The 26,622-nt window shown below is 35.6% G+C and overlaps 1 protein-coding gene across 7 annotated transcripts in view; it reads left to right on the forward strand.

Moving 5' to 3' along the window:
* The window catches only part of ankrd17 (ankyrin repeat domain 17), a 79,056-nt gene that overhangs the window by 35,018 nt on the left and 17,416 nt on the right, over nucleotides 1-26,622 (forward strand). For 3 of the 7 annotated variants that reach the window (XM_002940353.5, XM_031903292.1, XM_031903293.1), the window contains 12 exons: nucleotides 1,325-1,558; nucleotides 2,040-2,134; nucleotides 2,787-3,024; nucleotides 4,167-4,358; nucleotides 4,913-5,022; nucleotides 8,078-8,165; nucleotides 8,767-8,894; nucleotides 9,169-9,312; nucleotides 9,559-9,661; nucleotides 17,170-17,922; nucleotides 20,908-21,056; nucleotides 26,155-26,266. In XM_002940353.5, coding sequence (XP_002940399.3) covers nucleotides 1,325-1,558; nucleotides 2,040-2,134; nucleotides 2,787-3,024; nucleotides 4,167-4,358; nucleotides 4,913-5,022; nucleotides 8,078-8,165; nucleotides 8,767-8,894; nucleotides 9,169-9,312; nucleotides 9,559-9,661; nucleotides 17,170-17,922; nucleotides 20,908-21,056; nucleotides 26,155-26,266 — 2,346 coding nt within the window. The remainder of the gene's footprint in view (nucleotides 1-1,324; nucleotides 1,559-2,039; nucleotides 2,135-2,786; nucleotides 3,025-4,166; nucleotides 4,359-4,912; nucleotides 5,023-8,077; nucleotides 8,166-8,766; nucleotides 8,895-9,168; nucleotides 9,313-9,558; nucleotides 9,662-17,169; nucleotides 17,923-20,907; nucleotides 21,057-26,154; nucleotides 26,267-26,622) is intronic. The other 4 variants (XM_018089479.2, XM_018089478.2, XM_004911071.4 and 1 more) reach the window with 4 other exon arrangements.

Genomic DNA, 26,622 nt, shown 5'->3' on the forward strand with positions numbered 1-26,622 from the left:
TTCACCTCAGTTACTGACCCCTAGAGGAGCATATGCAATAGAAGCAATAACTGCAAACTTTTCTCTCCCTCTGTATAGGTATAGGGCTTTTCAGATCCTGACCTCATGTTGGTCACAATCTGACAATCATGATCTAATGTCATCTTTTTGCAAATTATGGTGTAAATGATTCCCAAAGGTGCCATTTCTATACTCGATAATTAGATCAACACACTTAAATGTAAAATGGGAGACAATTATATCATGGGAGACAAAATTTGGGATAAATCTAACAGGAAAAAATAGTTAAAATTTGGAATAATCTCAGAAAAAAACTTTATAAATACAGTTTTACTTGAAGCAGGATATAAAGTTTTATTCTGCTGGTACCTCACCCTGGCCCGCTTATTAAAAATATATGCTGTACTGGAGGAAATAATTTTAGAGGTTGGCCTACTCCTGGGACAATGCTCCATGTATGGTGGACCTGCCCATAGGCAGGCTTTACAACCTAATATACTTTATCCTGCATATCAGTCTTAAAATGGTTCACCTAGTATCCCTAGAAGCGACCTCAGATGGGGTAACTAAAAAAACAACAAAGGCTTCTTAACGGCCTGTATGTTCATTTATAGTTTCATAGCAAAAATATAAACACAAAATAAATCAGTTTCCTTATTGAAGATTTAAAGGAGAAGGAAAGGTAAAAACTAAGTAAGCTTTATCAGAAAGGTCTATGTAAATACAGCCATGAGCACTCACAGAAACGCTGCCCTGACTTCTCTGTAAAAAGATTAGTTGTGTCTGTAATTCCTGTGCCAGAGACACACAGCTTTCAGCTTCCTGCTCTCTCCTGCTCCCCCCTCCCTCAAGAATGCTAAGAGCTCACTCCCCCCCTTAGGAATGTGGATCTGAGCCAATCAGCAGGAAGCTGACTCGTAGTCTAACTGAGCATGTTCACTTGGTCCCAGTGTCTGTGCAGGAGCGAGGCATTATGGGAACTTTCTTTACACAGCTCAGCGTTTTTTCTTCCTGTTTGGCTTCAGATCTTCTGAACAGGAGAAATATGGGGAGACTTAAGGGCACTATTGAGACAACTGAAGGTATGCCTGCAGCTTGAGATTAACTCTTTACTAGCCTTTCCTTCTCGAAGTAGAAAAATGTTACCTTGCTATCAAAGTGCAAGAGCAGCAACAGTAAAACTCTGAGTACATATCCTTACTTTCAACAATGAAAGGAATATCCTTTACTGTATTAAAAAAAAAAAATCATTAGCATTAAGTAGATGTGTAATGTTAATAGAAAAAACCTTTTTCAAAAGATCATTATTTTCTTCTTTATTTAGGAAACACAGCACTTACATATGCCTGTGCCGGTGGCTATGTGGATGTTGTAAAGGTGCTGCTGGAATCAGGTGCTAGTATCGAGGACCATAATGAAAATGGTCACACGCCTCTAATGGAAGCAGGAAGTGCTGGGCATGTGGAAGTGGCCAGGGTTCTCCTGGAGAATGGAGCAGGAATCAATACTCATTCCAATGAATTTAAGGAAAGCGCACTTACTTTAGCGTGTTATAAAGGTAAGAAGAGTGTAATTGTCTTGACTTAAAAGGGTGGCTCACCTTTAAGTTAACTTTTAGAATGTACTATTTCTAGCAACTTTGTAATTGGTCTTTATTTATTCATTATAGTTTTTGAGTTTTTGCCTTCCTCTCCTGCCTCTTTCTAGCTTTTAAATGGGGGTCACTGGCCCCAGCATACAAATAAATAACTATTGCTCTTTGAGGCTACAATTTTATTATTACTTCTAAGGGTTTAAAATGCTTACAAATTCCGGACCATTTAGTTGAACTAAAGAAACCACTCAGATAAATGGTTAAGCCTTTGCGAATAATTGAAAAAGACCATTTGTCATTGTTCCTTAAGGGGAATTATTTATAAATACTTTAATTTTTAGTTTTTAACTATTAGTTATGAGAATGTCTGCTCTTATATGGCAAATTAAATTTGTTTATGATTTGTTTTATATAACTACACTAAAAGGTTACTTTGCAATTTCAGGGCATTTAGAAATGGTAAGATTCCTCCTGGAGGCCGGAGCTGATCAAGAACATAAAACAGATGAAATGCACACTGCCTTAATGGAAGCTTGTATGGTAAGCTTACCTATTTAAATGGTCTCAAGCTCATTATATTCTGTATTCTCTCTAAATTCCTGTTTACACAGACACCTTCTCTACACAATCATAATGCATTTTTTTAACACAACTATTTTTAACCATCAGTGCTGAATGTTTTCCATTACTGATATTTTCTCATGAAGTTATTAAAAAAAAAATTGAAAAAATTTAGCTTGGCACATATTCCTTCCATATCTTGATGCTGTGCTGGCACTGTTTTCTGCTCAACCTCCTATGATCCTGTTTTTGATGTTTGATATTTTACATGTGCAAGTATAATCTAACTGCTTGCCTCTGAGATAAGTGCTTTGAGTACAGGGCAGTTATGAGACACTTACTAAGTGACTTTTATGTGCTAACATAGTCCTTGCCAAGTGACTTTTATGTTTTAACACTGTCCTTGAAAAGCCTACAGATACTTTTTCAGGATGCAATACACACACACACACACAAAGAATGTATGCATAGTTTAATAGATCGTATTGAGTAGTTGAAATGCCCATGGTTCTTGTAGGCATGTTTCCAGTATTTGAAATCTGTCAGATAGAAAGTACAGTCTTAAAGTTGAAAATGTCTCTGGTATACTAATTATGCATTATAGAAACAATCTCATTTTATTTTGTATTAGGATGGACATGTGGAGGTAGCTCGGTTGCTTCTTGACAGTGGAGCCCAGGTAAATATGCCAGCAGACTCTTTTGAGTCTCCACTCACCTTGGCAGCTTGTGGTGGTCATGTGGAGCTGGCAGCCTTACTTATTGAACGTGGTGCTAACCTGGAGGAAGTAAATGATGAAGGCTACACACCTCTCATGGAAGCAGCAAGGGAAGGCCATGAAGAAATGGTGGCGTTACTGCTAGGGCAAGGTAATGATTCAGTTTATGCACTAAGACTTCTCACTGAATATTTGGTGAATATTTGGTGAATATATTGGATATATGTACAAATGTTGATCATGTTTCTGTTTAGGGGTATTTTTTCTCTTGAACAGTGTTTTTGTTTATTTACGTTGTAATAAGTCAGTACCTTATGCTAAATTTTAATATGAACTAACTTAAATTAATGTTGATTTTTGAAAGCAACCCTGTTCTGCATGATATTACAGAAATACCCTTACTGCATGTCTTCCCACTGAAGTTTTAGTAGTTTATGGTTTCTTAACCCTTTTCTCAAGAACCAAATTGAGTCTAAGAATGAACTTCAATGAAGTTCAAGTTTAACTGGCTCAGTAGAATTTAGGTGGGGGGGGGGGGGGGTATTATGGAGACATATTTATTTTTTATTTTGGTCCCAACTGATAGGTTAGATCCCTGCAGTAGACAGAGATAGTGAGAAAATGAAATTTGTTAATGAGTGAAATTAGTCGCAACTAATTTTTCAATATAGGTATGGTGTTGTCTAGAAACTCCGTATTCAAAAAAGATCTAAGATATGGTAACATTATTAATGTGTTAACATATTATTTTTTAATGCGTTTAAGCTTATTTTTGTACAGATTGCAGGAAAGCCCCAGGTCCTAAGCATTCCAGATATAGCAGTTCCCACACATATTTAACGTGTATTTGAGGATGGGTTAGAGGCCATAGTTTCACATCAGACTATGTCAGACTATCTCTTAGGGTACCTTTTCTTAAAATCACTAACCTATTTTAAGATTGTTCCAGTATCGCTAATTTATTTTAAAAAATATACTGGAGCCATGAATATCCTGTAAAATGTAGCTTTTTAAATGGTGCGAAGTGATATAAGCTGTAACTAAGTGGTTCTTAGTGATTTCATCTTTGTGAAAAGACTTGTATATTACATAAAAATATGTATCTCCATTATGAAATAAGAGGATATTAAGTTAGAGTTCCATGACCTGTGCAAAAGCACTTTATATGGTTATGGAACTCCTCTCTAATTTATAATATATTTACGCTAATATTAAAAGGTTCATAATTTCCTATATTTATAGCCTTCACATTGTTATTGTTTAGCACAAATGCTAATATTTTTGTTTTTAAAGGTGCAAATATCAATGCGCAGACAGAGGAGACTCAAGAAACTGCCCTTACACTTGCCTGTTGTGGAGGGTTTTTGGAGGTAGCAGATTTTCTAATTAAAGCAGGAGCAGATATTGAGCTTGGTTGCTCCACCCCTTTAATGGAAGCTGCTCAAGAAGGGCATTTAGAGTTGGTCAAATACTTGTTAGCTGCAGGTATGTGATTATCTGTTATATGTTGTATGATCTTAGGGTTTTGGGATTTTTTGGACTAGAAGATGCTGTCCTACCTTTACAGAGCCCAGTGCAGTGTTATAGGGTTCAGAAGCATTTGTTCTGGTTGCAGAGGACCGTAGAGAGAAAATTGGGCAAAACCTAAAATTGAAAGGAAAATCACATTCTGCTTTTGGGTTTGTGAGAACACAGTCAAAACAAATTCATAGTCTACTGAATCTATCCGTAAAAACAAACCCTTATTCCCCTATGCTATAAACCAGCTTTGTGTGAGTGAGCACAATAGCTTCTCAGGGGACTGCTGATTTGTTTTATGTGTAAATGTGGGTTTTTATCCTTTGTGTGAGAAATAACAAAAAGAGAGAGATTTTTTTGTAGTTAAAACCGTAGGCACAAAGCATGTTTAGCACAAGACTTATTAATTGAGTTAAATTTTAAAAAGGGAGTATAGTGCCTTTTTAACCTTTTTACTACAGAAATAATGTGAACTTTAATCAATGCAACAAAATGAATGTTCTTTAATCTTTATCCTCTAGCAGCCAATGTTCAAGCAACAACTGCAACAGGTGACACTGCTCTGACTTATGCATGTGAAAATGGGCATACTGATGTTGCGGATGTGTTGCTTCAAGCTGGTGCAGACTTGGTGAGTTACTGTTATATGGGTCATTATCTGTCATGCAAAACCATGAAGGGTTAAGAGGGATATTTTACCTTAAAGTGACAGTTTAGTATAAACATGAAAATGGGCAAAATAGATAGACCGCGCAAAATAAAAAAATGTCTTCAATATAGTTAGGCAAAAATGTAATCTCTAAATCCTGCAGCTGACATGTGTCTAACATAATGGGCAGAACTCTACTTCCTCCTCACAGCTCTCTAAGCTGTTAGCAGTCAATAGCCAATCAGTGAACTGAGGGGGTGGGGCATATGGGACATATTTTGTCTATCCCTTTTACCCAGTTTTATTTTTACACTGAACTGTTCCTTTAAATTTATTGTTGTAGAAAGTGCATAAAAAGTTCAATTTGTTTTCATGTTGTAGAATTTGAAAACTACCACACAGATACATTTTTTTGGTTATCTGGTTGCAATGGCTTTATTAACTTGGCAACCAGGCAGCAGTTAGAGAGTGAAAGAAGAATAGTCAGTTGTTTAAATAGAAAATAATATGGCTTGGATGTAACTTTCATAACCCATTGGATTGTCACATTGAAGAATGTCATGTAGTATCATGAAATACCTAAACATGGTATTAAATTAAAACTGCCCTACATGCAGATGTTTCATAAAATGTTGTCAGTAGTTTGCGAAAGATGTGTGCCTGTGTCCCTCTCTTCACACTAATTTTACTGATCAGATTTTGTTGCAAGCTGGTGAGAATGAGAAATTATGCTGACCAGTGACCCAGTGGGCTATGTTTTTAAGGAGTCTTCATCCAACTCTATGGGCCCCTTCCCACTAGATATGGGTCAGGCAGTTTAGCTGGCTATTTGTTGAAGTATCACTCAGATATTCTTAAAGCTGCCCCAGTGTACCCCACTTGAGATATTCTTGACTCTTCGCTTTTTATTTATATAGAAAGTGTGACATCTGGTCTAAAATCTTTTTCTGTTTAATTTTTTTTTTTCTACGTTATGTGTAACAAATCTTGCCAGACTAATTTATTCGCCTTTTATGAGGAGGTGAGCAGGAACCTCAATGCTGGAATAGCAGTTGATGTCATCTACTTGGACTTTGCTAAAGTGTTTGATACAGTACCTCACAGAAGGTTAATGATCAAATTGAGCAATATTGGCCTAGAACATAATATTTATAATTGGATAGAGAACTGGTTGAAGGATAGATTACAAAGAGTGGTGGTAAATGGAACATTTTCTAATTGGACCAGTGTGGTTAGTGGAGTACCACAGGGGTCAGTCCTTGGTCCTTTGCTTTTTAACTTGTTTATTAATGACCTGGAGGAGGGCATAGACAGTACTGTTTGTATTTTTGCTGATGACACTAAATTGTGCAAAACTATAAGTTCCATGCAGGATGCTGCCGCTTTGCAGAGCGATTTGAAAAAAAAAGTTATGCACTTTGGTAGAAATAATATAAACGCAAACTACTGAATAGTAGTTTATTGGGGGTATCCTTAATGGAGAAGGATCTAGGGGTTTTTGTAGATAACAAGTTGTCTAATTCCAGGCAGTGTCATTCTGTGGCTACTAAAGCAAATAAAATGCTGTCTTGTATAAAAAAGGGCATTGACTCAAGGGATGAGAACATAATTTTGTCCTTTATAGGTCCCTGGTAAGGCCTCACCTTGAGTATGCAGTGCAGTTTTGGGCTCCAGTCCTTAAGAAGGATATTAATGAGCTGGAGAGAGTGCAGAGACGTGCAACTAAACTGGTTAAGGGGATGAAAGATTTAAGCTATGAGGTTAGACTGTTGAGGTTGGGGCTGTTTTCTCTGGAAAAGAGGCGCTTGCGAGGGGACATGATTACTCTGTACAAGTACATTATAGGGGATTATAGGCAGGTAGGGGATGTTCTTTTTTTCCCATAAAAACAATCAATGCACCAGAGGTCACCACTTTAGATTAAAGGAATGGAGCTTCCATTTGAAGCAGCGTAGGTGGTTTTTCACGGTGAGGGAAGTGAGGTTGTGGAATGCCCTTTTTAGTGATGTGGTAATGGCAGATTCTGTTAATGCCTTTAAGAGGGGCCTGGATGAGTTCTTGAACAATCAGAATATCCAAGGCTATTGTGATACTAATATCTACAGTTAGTATTAGTGGATGTATATATAGTTTATGTATGTGAGTGTATAGATTGGTAGGTGTGGGTTGTGTGTGCTGGGTTTACTTGGATGGGTTGAGCAGAATATGTTAATGCATGTATTTTGGACCTCAAAGGCTTTCTAGTGTGTCCTATTTAACATATGGAAATTACTCCCTTTCTGCATTTCAGTAGTGATCTGCTACTCTGTCTAACACATCCAAAGTTCCAAGTTAGGCTATAGTCTTTGAGAATTTTGCTTCAAGTTGCTGTCAAAGTAGACCTTTGAAGTAGGTCATAATTATTTCAGTTTCATGACCATAATAAGCCAAGATTCTGCACGCCAAGTACTTTCATACAGGTCATACACATTTGAGCAGATTTACATTTGAATTAGGACTTTATTTTTTACAGGTTTTGTGCTTCTCATGATTTCATTTATATAAATGGTGCTTAGTGATGTCACTTATGTCTCATTAATTATTGAAATTTGTGTGTGCACCATATAAAAAGAGGGGATTATAATTCTTTAGCCGTGCATATAGTTATGAAACTCCAATGAGATTTCTAATATCCTTATGTATTACAAAAACAGTGTATATCCTATGTAATGTATGAAATAATATTCTCTATAAAATATTTTTTTTACAACCGTTATAAACACTCGTGTCCCTTACTCATGTCATTGGCTAATAATGGGTTTCTTAATTCTTTTTTTTTTTTAACAAGTATTCTATTTTTACTTGCTTTTTTAAAGAAGGCTAGTTTGATCTGCAGGTGGAATAGATGAGTATAGTCATGTTCCCTGTACCTACCAACGGATGCAGAGATGCTGTACTGGCTGGAAGAAATTGTGGAAACACTAGGAGTTTTGTTTTATGCTGGTTTATATACCTTTCCTTGATTAAGAAAAATTCATGTATATTTTTTTTGTAAAAGGAACATGAATCTGAAGGAGGAAGAACTCCTTTAATGAAAGCTGCAAGAGCTGGTCATGTCTGTACCGTTCAGTTCCTCATAAGCAAGGGTAAGAGCATAAATAATATTTGGAATTTGCTGTGTATCTTCATGCAGAACCCTGATAATAAAAACACAAGCATTGTAATATTCAAGATATAACATTGAAGATTATATTGACATATTGATTATATTTTGCATTTTTTTTTCAGTTATGTCAGACACTTGCTGTTATTGCAGTTCATCTCAGTCTTCTGGCCTTAAATGACCAGTGATTGGGTTGTTAGTGTTATTGCATACTTGAGCCAAGGAGATGAACCATTAAATATTTTTTCCAATGAGTGTAGGATTAATTTTACTTTTGCATTTATCTTTTTAGGAGATAGTCTTTCTTGTACAATACACATGTCATAGTGCTTAAGGGCAGTGGCACATGGGGAGATTAGTCACCTAGCGACAAATCTTAATTACTGCGGGCGACTAATTTCCCCGCAATGCCATCCCACCGGCAACAATGGGATGGCATACGCGTCGCTACAATTTCCCGAAGTCACAAGTTTCCTTGAGAGGCAACGAAGATTTGTAACGGGGCGACTAATCTTCCCGTGTGTCCCTCAAGCTTCAATGTAACATCTGTGTTTGTGAATTTAATCATTCTAATTTCTTTTTAGGGGCAAATGTGAATAGGACAACACTCAATAATGATCATACAGTGTTGTCTCTTGCCTGCGCTGGAGGACATTTAGCTGTTGTAGAACTGCTTCTGGCTCATGGAGCTGATCCAACGCACAGATTAAAGGTATATTTCTTACTTAAGTTCATCTTTCACTGCTGTTTGCTAACCGCTTTATGATTTAACCTGTCAGATTTAAAATATTGATGTACGCTCAAACTATGAAAGATTTAAGACTTTTCTCAGAATTAAAATTAAAAAAAAAAATCTGTATTGCTTTCAGGGGGCAAAGCCACTGACCAGCAACTGTGTATTTGTTAAAAATGTATTCTACTTTTAAAGCTAGTCTTCCACCTGTGGATTTTCAAGTGTTTTTTTTTTTTTTCTCCATTTATTTTAGGATGGTTCCACAATGCTGATTGAAGCTGCCAAGGGAGGACACACTAGTGTAGTTTGTTACCTGTTGGATTATCCCAGTAACCTCCTCTCTGCACCCCCACCCGATGTCACACAGTTCACCCCACCTTCCCATGACTTAAACCGGGTAATGCATATTCTTTATTATAGATGCATAACAACGTCTTTAACTACTGCTGACACTTGATTTTGTTTATGTATGGCTTTTGAGCAAAATTTAATTCTGTATTAAGACATGTAGATATAAAGATTTAACAAATGTTCATGCACCTGTAATTACATGTTCGTTTAGTAGGCATAAAAAACATATTTTTACCTGTGATGTCTAACTGTTAGAAAGGAATTATAGCAATGACAGTGTCAAATGTTTTAGGCTCCTCGTGTACCAATGCAGGCACTGCCAATGGTCGTACCACCCCAGGAACCAGACAAGCCCCCTGCCAATGTCGCCACAAATCTTCCCATCAGAAATAAAGGTCAGTTGTAGCATTGTAAACTTCATATTTAGTTTTAGGCATAAAACAAACGTTTTTTTTTTTTTTTTTTTTTTTTTAAAGTAAAATAGGCATAAAAATTGAGTTGGTAAGTAATGCTTTGTAACTAGTTTCCTTTCATTATTATAACTTCACAGTAAAAGCTGATTATTGTGGATTACTTAAAGGGGTTGTTCACCTATTACGTTAACTTTTAGTATGATATAAAATGTTCTGTTAGCAACTTTTTAATTGGTTTTTATTCATTTTTTTAATTATCTTCCTCTCCTGCTTCTTTCCAGCAGCCAAGAAAAATGTTCTGTGAGTCTGTAATTGTATTACTTTTTATTACTTATCTTCCTGTTCAGGCCCCCCTGCTCATCTTCCAGTCTATCTTTAAACTAGTGCCTGGTGGCAAGGATAAACTGAAGCCAGAAAACAAAAAAAAAAAACTATTATTTTAAACTGTAAAGCTGTTGAAAAGTTTCTTAAAACTCAATAAAAACTAATTTGCAAGACTAATTTGCAAAATGTGCCAAAATATCAGTCTACATCATACTGAAATGTAATTTAAAGGTGAAATACCCCTGTAAATTTTGCTAATTCTATTTCGTAAGTTCTTTGTTATATTCAAAATTACACATTTGGTGGTTGAAAGATATTTTAATGGTTCTAAATTATTGGCCTGTGCATTATCCTGACTATCTACAAATGCTGGCTCAATTATGTATTAAAATGTATTGGCAACAGATTACAGAAAATATTTTGCTGGCCTATATTTATCAATATTGGTCTTAAATAATGCTTAGTTCTTTGTTTTACTTTAATTTTGGGTTGACAGGTAATTGTATATATGTGCATAAAATTACTTTTCACTTTTTTATTTATGCAACTGGTAGTTGCCTTATTATTGACATTTTCCACATGCAGTAGTAGAACTCTGCAGTATATTATTTTATAATAGTCTATGGAGAATGCCCAGCTGAGACAAACAGAAGAATGGCACTTATACATAAAGGCAAATGTGCTGAAAAATAATATGCCTATTAATGCTAATCTCCATTCATTTTAGCTTATCTTAAAAATCCAATATACTACCATATTATAATCTCCCTGGTTATTGACTGTCTCTGCAGCCTGGGTGCGTATGCACGGTAGAGTAAAAAGTGGTCTTTTTGCTTCTAAATTCGTTTTTTTCCTCTACTGTGTATATGCACCCAGAGTGGGCCATAGAGAGGATTAAGGGCTCTGGCACATGAGGAGATTTGTCGCCTGCGTTTTTTCCCCCTGGCGCTTTGGCGACAAGTCGCCACGACAATATCCACGAAGAGATTTCATGCGAGTTGAGCTCCAGGCGATCTGCTACCCATGGTACACTCAATAGTTACCCCTCCCACATGTTTACTCAAGTCGCTCAGAAAAGGGTCTGTGTGCGATTTGAAACAGCAGGCGATTTGAAGTAGCCTCGTATGTTTTGAAGCTGGCGATTTCCATTGATTTAGCATTGGCGTCTTGTCGCCAAATCGCTCTTTTAAAAATTGCCGGCGACAAATCTCCTCGTGTGCCAGAGCCCATAGGAAGAAGATGATGACGTAGCTCATACACTTGATTCCGCGGATAGAAAAGAAATCATAATAGTCTTATCTCTGCTTGCTAGGACCAGCTCCTGTGTCCTTTTAGACTCCTTTTCATGCAACCCTGCCCTTACTTTGTTACATTGTCACAGTGCAATGAGGGAGGGTTTTCATCACACTGAGCTGAAGGAGGGTCACCCTTCATGTTGCCCCTATAAGGATTATGTGAATTTTAATTGAATTCTAAATTGCATAAAAATGTACTTGCGGCAAGAGGAAGTATCTTTTTTTTTTTTTTTTTTTTTTTTTAATCTTTTAATTTGCAAAAATTACTTTTAATTAAATCTGAAACTTTACAATAAAGCAAAACCAACATACAGAAATGTACTAAAGTGTCTTTTGAGTGATGCTTGAACCCCAAATATATTTGCCTCACTAACTGGGCACACCAATTTATAATCCTGTTCTATTCACAGGGTATGGAACAATGATGTAAAAACATGTATTAAAAAACACTATTAAAAAAAAAAAAAAAAAACCCCCTTCAAATGTAGTATTATATTGTTAAGCATAAATACAACTGTGCAGCAGCAGGCCAAGTAATTTAACTATAGTCAGTATATCAGCAAAAGCTGTTTGTATAGTGATTGAGACACACACAGCAGAATAAGTATAAAGGGCAGTGTAAAAATTTGTAAAAAGAGCTTGCGAGTTTCTATATATGTCCGTGGGAGTTGTTATAGGCAAAGTCAAGCAATATTCTGAAATTCAAATTTGTCGAGATTTTAGAGCTCGTAAACTCAAACAACTCAAGATATTTGAGTTTATTATTAATATTTTCCTTATAAATAAGCAACCATTCAGTATGCAAGTTTATTCGATTTAGAAAAACAAACTCAAAAATTGATAAATAAGCTTTTTAGTGTTGTATGCAGTCTAACTATAATAAATGGTTATTCTTCTAAGCTTTTGTTAATGTTTATAGTTTATCAATTAAACGTTCAAACTGATGGAGTACTATTCTATTTACAAGTCACAACCTATATTATGCAAATATATATTTAATTAAATGTTTTTAGCTGAATGTTTAACATTCTGTTAAGATATTTAACACCTATACTTTGGTGCGCCAACCTTGGGGCTTTTTTAAAGAGTTTGTTTTTAACCATTATTAGAATGTCTAACCCAAAAACCTGATGTTCTTTGGCCAAACTGGGTAGCAGAGTGATTTTTTTAGACCTGTATAAAGGTGATAACGAAGATAAAAGAGCACTTAGTCCCTTACTATCATAATAAAGTCCTATTCATAAGTTCAGTTTTATAATCTCTGTAACCTTTAAATGTAATTGTTCTATAATTTAGAATTTTTTCCCAACCTTTTTGGTTCAGCAGCTGTCAAATTTGGAAATTTACAGCCAACTGTTTTTTAGGGTTTAGTATACCCTAGTAACCAATCAGTGGTTTGAATGAGAGACTGGAAGGCACCTGAATAGAAAGTTATTAAAGTAATTTAAAGGACAAGTCAACCCCAAAACTATTTTTAATAAAAGAAAAGATTCTAAGCAACTTTGCAATATACATTCTTTACATATTTGTAATGGGTTTTTTTTAGTTATTTGTATATACAATTGCTAATAAAAGCAGTGTCTGCCTGTCCTTTCTATTCTCTGGCCTGGTGGCTCTGGCATTTGAAACAATGTAACAAACGCCAGCAGATTTTACAGACCTGACTTGCTGGAGGGGCCTGGCACTTGCAACATTGTTTAAAAAGTAACAACCAGGAGTTCAGCTAATGCTGCTTTCTGTAGCAATTACATTTACAAATAACTTTTAAAGCACTAATTTTTAACAAATTGATGTTGGAAAATTGCCTAGAATTATGTTTCCTTTTATTAGGCAAAAAATTAGTTTTGGGGTTGACATGTCCTTTTAAAGTAACAAAATCTGAATCTAATGAATAACAGGCATTAGCCCAGGAAGGCAGAGGCATCAAATAGATTAAAATTATTAAAATTAAAACACAGCCTCCTATTGCTTAAACCAGAGAAACTACAGTGGGTAAACAGAAGTTGTTGTAGACCAGGCAGTCCTGACAATAGGATTGTGTTAAGAGACCCTGCCCCATAAGAGAATCACATTCTTTTTTATGGACTTAGTTTAATTTAGTGAACTTATTAGGTTCATTTACCTATTAAGACTTTATATAGAGTGCTCCACTAATTTCTATTTAAGGGGAACTCCTTTCAAACACAACTTAAGCTTTTTGAAAAGTTAACATAATTTCAAGCAAAATTGCAATATAGATCAGTTACAAATATGCAGCCTGTTTATGATTTTGAATATAAAAATATGGTTTGTAACAGTTACCTTAGCCTAGTCTCCCCCCCCCCCCCCCTTCTCATGCTGATCTGGCTGACAACTTTGATGTGACATCCATATGGAATGGAACATCAAAGTTTAGTGCATTGTGGGTTGTGTAGTTCCTGCATGCTGTCTTCAGCATATAAAAATAATTTTTTTTCATAGTTCTTGAAGGTACAGATTACATTTATAGGGTTAATAGGGGTTTCTGTGTTGTGTGGGGCACTAACAAATAAAAGTTTAGAAAGCCAGAGTTCCCTTTTAAAGGGGTAGTTTATTTCAAGAGGTCTTTGAATGGATAATTTTATATGAGATATAAAATTGTATCAGCTATTTTGTACTTAGTTCATAATACCAAACAGAGGCTTTGGTGCTAAGGTAATTTTGAATGGAAAATGAAAAGCAGAGTTGCTAAGAAAAAACATAACAGTAAAAAAAAAAAAAAGAGAAAATGTAATTTTTGGTTGATGTCGTGAGTGACCCCCCACAACCAGAATGCAAGAAAGCTAATTAGAAACCCATTAAAAAAAATGTAAGAATAGGCCAGTCTTAAAAATAATTGGGTTTTTTAGGGGTGAACAATTTCTTTAAGAGCTGCCATTTATTTGTGGTTGATGAATTTAAAGCAATTTGCTACTTGGGAATATTGACCATCCTGCTATATTATTAGGACAAAGACACATTGGGCAATTAATCGGTGCAACGTTTAAAACTTGGTAGCGGCAACTAATAGCGGTGATTTAGCTGCCATAGATTAATAAACGAGTCAAGCTGACTAATTGTGCGCCGTTGGTGTCATGAAGGAAACTAGTGCCGACTAATTGTCCCTTGTGTCTTAGTCCTTAAAGGAACAGTAACTACAATTTTTTTTAATACTTAATTCCCCCCAAAACGAGCTATAATGATAGATAAGGCTTACTTCAGCTTGAGTTTGATGTGCAAAGTGCCCCAGAGGGGAAAGGTAAAAAGGTGACAGCAGCCTGAATTCCTCTGAGCACTGAATCAGAAGTCAGCTTGGCACTGATGACCTACAGCACCTAAGCTTTTTTCAGCGTCTGCAGCTTAAATATACACTCCTATCATTACCCCAAAAGCTGTCCAAAGGAATAGAAATATAAATTTAATCTGCGGGCGCTGAAAAAAAAGCTTAGGTGCTTTAGGTCATCGGTGCAAAGCTGACTTTAGGTTCAGCGCACAGATTAATTCAAGCTGCCATCACCTTATCACCTTTTTCCTTTTGGGCACTTTGCAAATCAGTTTCAAGCTAAAGATTTAAAAAAAAAATCAATCCGATCATTACAGCTGTTTGGAGGGGAATTAAAAGAAAGCTATACCCCCAAACAATGTAGGTCTCTATAAAAATATAACGCATAAACAAGCTCATATGTAAAACGCTGCTTCATTTAAATAGATCATTTTCATAAAAATATACTTTTTATTAGTATGTGCTATTGGGTACTCCTATATAGAAAATTGCCATTTTAAGAATTAAGGGCCACCTCCTGGGATCATAGGATTCACAGTGCACACAAACAAGCCAAGGCACACATACATGCTAGACCACATCAGCCAATTAATGGACAGAGTTCTGTCATTTGCTTTGACACCACTTCCTGTTTCAGTTAAAGATACATTATTTCTGGTCATGTGGTTTTTAAGGAAGCACACAGCCATCACTAAATGGTGGATCAAGGGAAAGGATGTAAAAGGGCAATATTTACTGATACATATTTCATTTTGGAGAGATTCTTTAATAGTTTATATTATGTTAAGTGAACTATCTGTTAAGTATTTATTCTGGGGGTATAGTTTTCCTTAAAGGAACAGTAACACCAAAAAATGAAAGAGCTTTAAAGTAATAAAAATATAATGCACTGTTGCCCTGCACTGGTAAAACTGGTGTGTTTGCTACAGTAACACTACTATAATTGATATAATAAGTTGCTGTGTAGCCACGGGGGCAGCCATTCAAGCTGGAAAAAAGGAGAAAAGGCACAGGTTACATAGCAGATAACAGATAAGTTCTGTAGAATACAATAGTGTTTTATCTGTTATCTGCTATGTGCCTGTGCCTTTTCTCCTCTGAATGGCTGCCTCCATGGCTACATAGCAGCTTATTTATATAAATTATAGTCGACTTTCTGAAGTAAACACACAACTTTTACCAGTGCAGGGCAGCAGCACATTATATTTTAGTTACTTTTATACACTTTCATTTATTGGTGTTAGTGTTCCTTTAAAGTATTAAAAAATGTATTTGGTGTTACTGTTCAGTTAACATTGTGTGTTTTTCAGAATTAAGTGTAAAGTGCAGTTTTTAAGTCTCCTTCTTTTGGAGGTTTTGTCAGATATTGCTTAATTATGTATTTTATTAATTGCAAGTTGATGTATGTCAAACGCTTTGTTTATGTGAGTGTGTGTGTATGTATGTGTGTTGTACTGTTGAGCATTTTTCTAAACAAAATCTTTACCTTTAGTATTAACCATTTGAACTCAGGCAGTTTTATTTTCTACTTCAGTAAAATGAGAGAGAATTTGCATTCAAAGACTTTTGCTTTGTCTGTTGTGTTTACAGCCCATCTCCCTTTAGCAACAATACTCGCCTCTGTAGACATTCCTGGTATGTTTAATCCAAGCTATTTTCACACTCCATGTACATAGCATTTTCAACTAAGGCTAAAATTCCCAAAGAAGTTACTTTATTCAGATTTAATTATACATGTATTTATTTAAAAAAAAAAAAATACATTTAAGGCGGAATTCTTTTCTTCTTTTATTGATCTATATATATATATATATATATATATATTTTTTGTTTTATATAGGTTTAGTTTTATATAGGTTTAGTTTTATATAGGTTTAGTTTTATATAGGTTTAGTTTTATATAGGTTTAGTTTTATATAGGTTTAGTTTTATATAGGTTTAGTTTTATATAGGTTTAGTTTTATATAGGTTTAGTTTTATAAAGGTTTAGTTTTATATAGGTTTAGTTATATATACATATAAAGGTTTAGTTTTATTCTCAGCCAATTAACCTGTTTAAAAGATAGGTAGCTACATAGAGGGACATTTTTTGTCTTTTTGATCTTTACTTTATCATTCTGCCAGCCTTCTCATACATTACTAATTATTCATTTTGTAATTTATGTGGCATACTTGGATGCTGCTTCTGTAAGCTCCTACATTTAAAAGAACCACAGCCACTTTGAAAAAAGCTTTCTGTTTTGAAGTAAAATCCATAAGCTTAATAGGGCCAGTTCATAAATTCAGTTGTAAAACAATTCCCTTTTAAATGTCCGTCAAAGTCTGTTCCCTTTTTTTTCATTGTTTTTCAAGAAAAGAGGTGCTCTTTTACCTTTAATGGTTGCTAGGATTTTAGACTGTTTTATAAATAGAAGAGACCGCACTAGGAAAAAGAAAACCATGCAGCTCCATGCATATGTATTGATAGCCTTTTATATTGGTTCTTAATTTTGTTAATGTTTCTATCCTTACTACACTTCACATGCCTGGCAAGTTTCACAGACATGATGATACCATTTTTTTGGTTCTGAGGGGGTTTTCTTTTCACACAGCTACTTCTAAACAGAAGCCCAGTGGCCATGTGCCAGACGTGCAGGACGTGCAGGGGTACATCAGCAGTCAGTCTCCAGAGAGTATTGTAGAAGAAGCTCAGGGGAAATTGACTGAGCTGGAGCAACGAATTAAGGAAGCCATTGAAAAGAATGCCCAGTTACAATCCCTAGAGTTGGCCCACGCTGACCAGTTAACGAAGGAGAAGATAGAGGAGCTAAACAAAACCCGGGAAGAGCAGATCCAGAAAAAGCAAAAGATTTTGGAGGAGCTACAAAAAGTAGAGAGGGAGTTGCAACTTAAGACCCAGCAGCAGTTAAAAAAGCAGTACCTTGAAGTGAAGGCACAGAGAATACAACTTCAGCAGCAACAACAGCAGCAATCTTGCCAACATCTGGGGCTTTTGACTCCTGTAGGGGTTGGGGAAGAGATCACAGAAGTAGACTATACACATTTGCAGCAGGTTGACAGCATCCTGCTTAAAGAGGACTCCCAGCAGACTGCAGTGCAAATGGGCTTTGCACCAATGCAGCCATTGGCAATGCCTCAGACTTTGCCCCTGGCAGCTAGCTCATTATCCCCTGGACCCATTGCTAATCTCACAGATCTCCAAGGAGTTCTAGCTGGACAGCAAGAGTTGGGTCAAGCACAACTAACAGGGCTGGGACAAAGTGTCCTTGCAGAAACACAAGAAGGGTTAATGGTAGCCAGTCCTGCTCAGACCCTCACTGATACGCTGGATGACATCATGGCAGGTGGGTATGATGATTTAAGCCACTTTTCATTACTGTATTTTACCAAAATGTTTGAAATGTTAAAGCATAGCTTAACAGTTGTATTCTAGTTGTATGCGTTCTTCAACCACAGTTACAGTGTACAACTTTGTTCGGCATGAGCGCAATAAATAGGTTTCCTATTCTTTTAATTAGAAAACAAAATCTCTTTTAAATGTTTTTACCTTTGCTATCTTTGTTTTCAAGAGGTAACAAGTACTCTATAAACAACCAATCCCCTTATTGCTTGCCCTATTAATTGAACTCATGTTGAAAAATAAGGTATATGGCCCCTTTAAATAATGTGGTGTATGTTTTTTTAAATGGCCTTAAGCACATCTTTTGTATGTTTTACAAAATGAATGGTTATAAGAAGTGTTTTATGGTTTTTTTTAGTAATTAGTGATGCAGTTTGTTTTTTGGACACTGGAGATTAAGTTCACAAAATAATCCTAAAAATTACTGTGCACATTTTGGAACAGAGTGTTCCAATTTTTTTGGTCCAAGCTATACTTATATATTATAAAACATAGTAATACAGTGCTGGAAACTGTTATACAAAATGCTTGGTACCTGGTATTAAACATTAACAAAGAGGAATTTTAACCACCAACATGGACTTTTCTAGCCCAGTTAACATCAAGTGCACAGCACTTTCTGTTATGAGAGCTAGGTTTCTGAAGCTTATACTGGCTCCTGTTCTGCTGACTATTGCCATTTGTGGCTTCTAAGCATTTAAAAAAAATGCATCTGTACATGTTTTATCCTCCCATAACAGCTGTATTTTTTTCTATAATATCTATTATTCAAACATGGCTTTCAGTTTTTGCTCCCTGATTTATTGTAATGAACATAAAGTGCTCATTACATGCATGCATCTACTTTCTCCTATGTCAAAGTTGCTGCGTTCATATATACTTGTAGTTAGCTTTAATTGTACTTTTTCTTAAGAATTTACTGATTCCAGGATAAAAATCACAATCTATACTGTCCTGAGAGATTAAGGCTAGTGTCATACATGGTGTTTTATCTGCCTTTTAAATAGACTGATAGAGAAAATTCTGATCTGCTTGGCACAGAAATAAAAACGTTTGCGTTTCTCCTGACCAGTGTGTGAAATTACTAACAGATACCGTATCTTTTACTGCTTACTTAAGATGTGGCAGAAATCAGGGGATTGAGGTATTCTATATGCTAGTGGAGAAAATACCATGTGTAACACTTGCCGAAAGGACTGCACAACTGAAGGTGCTACGTTTTTGTTCACACATGATACTATTTTGTTGATTATGTTCAAATGAGAACCTTAGGGCTAAACAACATGGAAGATTTTGATCAGATTTTGTGTTGATCCTGTCGTGCAACAGATTTTATATCCTACATCAGTGTGATGGAGTGTTTTGTTCATGCATCTACATCCGACAGTTAGTGTATTTCAGTGAGTTAAAAAAAAAGTGTTGGACGCCATCAGATGTTGTCGGATGAAGTTGCAGCATGCAGCTTTCCCTTACGATAGGCATGTTGTGTTAGATGGCAATCCTTTTTAAGTAGTTTACACATCAGGTTTTTCTATCGGTACCATTATATTTTGATCCATGTGACCTCATCCAACTTGTAGGATGCATTTTGTCCTTCCTACAAAATCTCCGATAGAGTTTAGCCCATAGCGTTTGGTATTCAAATAGGTTATTAGCAGGTTTTTGGCATTCAGCCAAAGCAAGAAATTTTTAATCCTTTGCATCCCTGTTATTTAAGCCTTAACCTGCAAAGCAAAAAAAAAAAAAAAAAATATATATAATATAATGTATGTATATACTTGGTATACCCATATGCATATAACATAAATTAGATGTATACCATGGACTTTTGCTAGCATTTTTATTCCAATTTGTCAACATTTCAGTCTGAGTTCTGGTAAGCTTTTGAAGGACCTGGAATCAAGTTTTAACAAAGTAGAATAAAAATTGTCATAGCATAAGTCCTGTGTGTGCACTATTTGTCATGGATATAGCTTATCGGCAGGGAATGCAGCATTCAGGCGTGTATCCCCTGTACACAAGTAGAGGATGTCTATGAAGATTCTCTTTCATTCAGGTCATGATATACAGTATCTAGTAGAATTAAGTCTAAAACAACTGGACTTTTCTGACATTGGAAATTTTTTCTTGAAAACATTTCACCACTCATCCGAGTGGCTTCTTTAGTTCAAATGACTTCAGTTCAATTCCCTACCAGTCATTTGAATTGAAAAAGCCACTTGGATGAGTGGTGAAACTTTTTCAAGGAAAAATGTCAGAAAAGTCCAGTTGTTTTAGATTTAATTCTACTAGATACAAGTAGAGGATATTAATTTTTCGACATTGTTATATAAACATTTAATATAAAAACTACTATTAGGTAAAGGGACTTTTGCAGTGTTCATGAATATGTGTATGTATGACACGTATGCCTTCAGCTCTTTACTATGATGGTAAATCCTACTGCACTGCATAACAGAGAACAATGAATACATTTTGAATTTTTTTTCTGTGTATGCGCAGGAAGTGCTTGCTTTTATATATTAGGTCTGATTCATTAACATTAAAAAAAAGCTAAGTTTAATTTTTGTAATTTTAAAATATTTTTCTATTTAAGAGATAGGTAATTCATGTATGCATCAGTTGGATGGTGAAAGTTTGTCCAGCTGTATATGACTATGAACAACATTATACTCATGAGAGCTAATAACATTGGTTTTTGGTTCCTTTATAGTTATTATATTTATGTATTTAACACTTTATTTCTAGGCCTATTTTGTCATTTCTTTTGCTGGAAATCGGGTATACTCTTGATGACAAAGTATTTAGTACACTTTTTTAAAGTCATATTTTTTCTTCTACAAAGTGTTTTTCTTCCTAAATACTGTGCAACCCAATGCTTTAATTAATCTTTTCTAGCCCGACTAAGTGTAGACATTTTATTCAACAGCAGTGAGTGGAAGAACATCTGCAATATCAAACACTCCTACCCACAGCATTGCAACTTCCATCTCCCAACCACAGACGCCAACTCCAAGCCCCATCATATCTCCTTCAGCCATGCTACCTATCTACCCTTCCATAGATATTGACGCACAGGTAAGAACCAAAATATGTGCCTGTATCCTGTGCAATTATAAGTATCCATTTAAATAAACATACAAAAGTTCAAAGATGAAAAAAAAATTTATGGAACATGATAGATATGAAATGGTTGATGGTATAAGTGTGAAAAAGTATACAAAGTTTTATAATCTGCTGACAATATCAGCATGTAATATTTATATATCAAAGGAACACTTCAATATATGATGTGTTTTTAAAGAAAATTATTAATTGACATAGTACTACTTTTGGACTAAATAGTAGATTTTTTATTTATTGTTACCCAGACTTTTAGTCATCAAATATTGACAAATGTTTAGTCTTTTTGATGGCATTTCAAAGTTTCCAACAAGGAGTGTAACAATTGAACATACTTTCCCACTTCCTAAGTCTGTTGTGGCATTTAATGCATTTATTGAAATTTCAGCAGTACTGACAGGCACTTTATCTGCCTGTTAATTTGCATGCAGGGCAGATTTCAGTCCAAGAATGCAAAGTTGTTTTTTTGACAGGTAGATGCCTGTCGGTGCTGCTGGAACATGGGACATGCAAGCAGATTTTGGTGGTTTTCATGTAACATTCAGGTGGCCATACACGTACAGATTTTAGCCTTTTTCCAACGAACGTTCAGATATGGGTTGTACATTTAAATGCAACAATGTGAAATTTTAGGATAAGCCCTCAAATCTGAGGATGTTCTGAACATGAAATAGTTGGCAGACACCAATCATACCTAAGTAGGTGTAGGTCTCCCAAAGATATTGTCCAATACACGCACAGATTTTATCGCTATTGGACCAAAATTTTCTAATTTGCCCAATCAACTAAACTAAAAATGATCGGAAAGATAATTCAGAGCCCACGTAGTCCAAAATTCGTACAAAACTAGGTTTCGTATGATTTTATCGGTACGTGTATGGCCAGCTTTAGCCTAAGGAGTGGCTGCCTATCTGTGAAGAGCCAAGGAGTAGCTTCCGTTTCGCTGTTTGGCCTGTTTAGCTCAGGAAATATCATAAACTATAGCATTTTCATAAAGGGTAATTGTAATTACCCATGAGATTTTCATCTTTTGGGCTGCACTAAAAAAAAAAATTACAGGTAAATCACTAATTCACAGATGAGTCACTATTTTCGGCATGATATATATTCCTCTTTTAAATATGGATATTCATATATTGCTTAGTCAAAACTCTGATTGTACAGGTATGGGATCAGTATTATGAAAACCTATTTCCCAGAAGGCTCTGAAATACGGGAAGGCCATCTCCTATAGAGTCCATTATAAGCAAATCGTTCTAATTTTTAAAAATGTTTTCTTTTTTCTCTAACAATGAAATTGTACCTTGTACTTGATTCTAGCTATTATATAATAAATCCTTATTGCAGGCAACAACTTATTGGGGTAATTATGTTTAGGATTTTTATCAAATTACAGAAAAATCCATTATCCAGAAAACCCCAAGTCCTGATCATATTGGATAATAGATCCTATACCTGTATACATTTCTGGCATCCAGGATGAAAGAATTTAACATTTTAAAATCCCACAGGTTTTAAACCATGTATTGGGTTTCACAAAAACCTCTTCCGGGATTTACATAAATGCCTATAGGGACATCACTATCATTCTTAAAAATATAAATCACTTCAAAGTTACCCTAATGCTTTCTTTTTTTCCCATGGCTTTACAGACTCCAGTCTGATGCTAAGTTAGACAACAGCTTGATAGTGTTTTGAGAAATTGGATGTTACAAGTGAACTTATCACATGATAATGAAAAAGCTATAAAAGATGGAAAGTTCTTGGGCCTTTGGGGGCCATCAAGATCTTTTGAATGGCCATGTCTGGCCCATCTGCCTCCAGTTATACAGCCCTGGTTTGTAAAAACAAGCTTTTAATGGGGCCTGTGGACTCCAGATATATATAACAAATAAACTGTGTAGAATAAAATGGCAATGGCAGAGAGGTTTGTAGCCAGCATTAAAAAATCGCTACCGCTGGCTACAATTCTCTCTGAAGATACTTTGCCTAGAATAACAAAGTTCTGAATTACGGAAAGGCCATCTCCCATAGACTCCATTTTAAGCAAATAATTCTAATTTTTAAAAATTTTTCTCTGTAATAATAAAACAGAACCTTGTACTTGATCTCAACTAAGATATAATTAATCCTTATTGGAGGCAAACAATCCTATTGGGTTTATTCAATATTTAAATGATTTTTAGCAGACTTAAAGTATGGAGATCCATATTACAGAAAGATCCTTTATCCAGAAAACCCCAGGACCCAAGCATTCTGGGTAACAGGTCCTATACCTGTAATATGTTTTACATGTGCAATCTCACTGTCTATGGGAAGGCGTTTTCGGGAAGATTTGTAGCCATGTATGTTATTGCCCTTAAATGGAGGAAAAACAGGTGTCAGTTATAGCTCTCTATACACTACAGGCCTTTCTCACAGAAGACTAATTATATGAATAGTTTAAAAAAAAAAAAAAAAAAAAACGGGTGGGACCTTTATCTCATGGAGGTCATTTAGTTGATGAGAACAGGGAAAAAGCAGAAATACTGAACTATTTTTCATCTGTCTACTCAACTGAGGAGCCAGCTTTTATGAAGGTCTCCATTTTAATAGATCCAGTTCTAGTCGTATAACTACTGATGCATGCCTGTTAGTCTGACATCAATGACAGGAAAGTTTTTGAAAGGGGTAATAAGGATAGGATACTTGTATACTTTACAAATCACAATACCGTGAGTTTGTGCCAGAATGGTTTTATGTGTAACAGATCTTGCCAATTCAAAACCAAATAAATAGAGGGAATTCTCTTAAACAATTACAAACATATGAATTATCACAAACATTTACATTTTAGAAATGTAAAGGTGCCAGTACTAATTAAACATAAAGCAAATATGAAATCACTAATTAATCAAGGCATACCCAAAAGCTATATTTGACATGGGTGTATAAAACCCTGGGTCTGTCGCTCACTTCCCAGCAACCTGCAAAGTCAAACAGGAATTCAAAAAACAAGCTCGCCACTGTCTGTTAATGGTCTGGGTGTTAGAAGCCACGAACGCATAGTATTCAACAGACGAAAACTAGAAGTACAGCTTCAATCACACACCGGAGCAACCCTTAGATGTCCGTTAAAAAGTAATTATATAATTATAAATAATATAAATGCGCGTTATACACTAAATGGTAGTGTGTTGGGGGTATCCTTGAGAAGAATCTGGGGAGTTTTGTAGATGACAAGTTGTCATTCTTGCATTAAAAAGGACATTAACTCAAAGGATGAAAACATAATTTTGCATGAGGTTTTACCAGTTTTGGGCTTCAGTCCTTAAGAAGGAACTGTTTATGCTCAGGTATCTGCATTTGCCAAATATCAGAAAATTATTAGAAGTACACAGATCTTCCACCAGCCCATTTTAAGCTTTGCGATTTCCTTGTCTATTTTTAAAGGGGACTTGTCACCTAGACATAAGCTGTATAATAAAAGTCCTGTTCATATTAAACATGAAATCCAAATTCCTTTTTATATTAGCACATCCATACCCATTATGAAGGCATTTAAAAATCCCAGCTGTCAATCATATATTGCCTGCCCCACCTTTATGCCTTAGGCATAGAGGCAGGGCAGTCTATTACTTTCACTTTCCATTCAGCACTTCGTAGATGTCACTTGCCCTCTTCACTTTCTCCTCCCTCCTCACTGTCTTATTGTGTAGCCAGTGCATGGGCATCGGGCCCCCCATTCTGGCATATAAACAAGATTTTGGTATTGATGCAAAGCTTTCCTTACTAACAAAATGGCCTTTGCCTGCTTGCTGTAGTCGTGTAATTCCAAGACTAAAGGAAGCAAGATTTAAATTTATTTATATAGTGTAAGTGAAGTTAATTATGCTTGACTAACCTGATAGAAAAGAATTTGAAATTATTTGTTAGGGTGACAGGTCCCCTTTAAGACATCTTGCTGCTCCTTTGGTTTAGGACCTCTTTTAAATATGATATAAATTGAATACTCATTTTATATGCACTTCTCTGATGGCCACAGCTTGTTGAGTGTCACAATATGAAGGAGACACTTTGGAGCTACTTCCTTTTTGAGAATGGCTAACACATAGTTTGTGACTGTGTTGGCAAATAAAGGCCAACTAATCCCCCTTTACTAAAGAACAAGCCACAGCTTATGAGGATTAGAGTTGAGAAGCAATTTGCTAGGAAATGCAGCTTAGCCTGGTGGTTCCAGCCTATGAAATACTCCCCGAAGGGACATTGTATGGTATCTATAAATACATTAACAAAAATTGCAGTGTATGATGCTTGATAAAACTTGACTGCCTTTTTGAAATGTCATTTTAGGAAAAACAGGAAAAACATTTTACTAATGTTTTGTTTTGTACCCTACAAAAAATAAGTATTTTGCTGGTTTATGTGATGTTTATGTATTGCTTGAAGCTATCTGCTATCAGTAGAAAGTTTTGGTAAATGGTTAAGGCTAATGTCCGATGGAGTGGTTTAGTCACCTGCAATAGATCTCTGCTACTGCAGGCTACTAACCGCTCTGAAATGCTTTTCCACCGGCAACAATAGGAATCTCCAGTGGAAAGACTGCATGCATGGCAGATAGCTCCCTGTGGATCTCTAGGTAGCCTTTAACTTGGCCAGCTATCATGCTGTACCACAGAGTCTTCTCTGTCAACTTGGGTCTCTTATAGGGACATTTCTGTAGAGGTCAGTTCATAATCAGAGTGCTAAATTGCAGTTGTGTTTTTGTCCATAGCATCCAAATAATCGTGTATAGCTAAGACATGTTAGAAAAAAGCTACAGGTACAATATAGTAACATGTTTAGTATATTAACATATTGAGCAAATAAGCCCTCCCCATACCCCTTGACTAATTAAAGTTGTTCTTGTTGGGAAATCATAAGAATTCTCAGTGCTGTCTCTCTTTAAAAATAATAGGTGGTCTTTTAGCTGCTCACTTCATTTTCTAGTATACAATATTTATCTCTGATAATGTTTTATTGAATGCTAATAAATGCTCAATTAAATGTTATGCGACTCTCAAATTTCCAACAGACTGAAAGCAACCATGATACAGCTCTCACGCTTGCTTGTGCTGGAGGACATGAAGAACTTGTGCAAACCCTTCTTGAACATGGAGCTAATATTGAACACCGTGACAAAAAAGGTAAGTTTTCTATACTTTTGCATTTTGACATATGCAGTTTACATATACGTGATCATTATTTTCATAACATATATGACATCATATATTTGTGATGTTCCTCATTGTGCTAAGAATTTGGATTACTGAATACTACATTTGTAAGCGATTACTGATAGGTTGTAAAAAAAAAAGGGGGGGGGGGCACTTAGAGAGAAATTATTTAAGTTAAGGACTGTTAATGCACAGGGGTTACCTACTACTGGAGGCAGGAGAAAACTTTAGAATACTCCCTTCTCCATATATAGTGCTGACTCCATTTTCTTACAATTTGTTGTAACACAGAAGGCACAGAGAGTAACTAGTAGAAGAGGTAGGGT

The sequence above is a fragment of the Xenopus tropicalis genome, chromosome 1, assembly GCF_000004195.4.
Source record: "Xenopus tropicalis strain Nigerian chromosome 1, UCB_Xtro_10.0, whole genome shotgun sequence".
Classification (NCBI taxonomy): Eukaryota; Metazoa; Chordata; class Amphibia; order Anura; family Pipidae; genus Xenopus; species Xenopus tropicalis.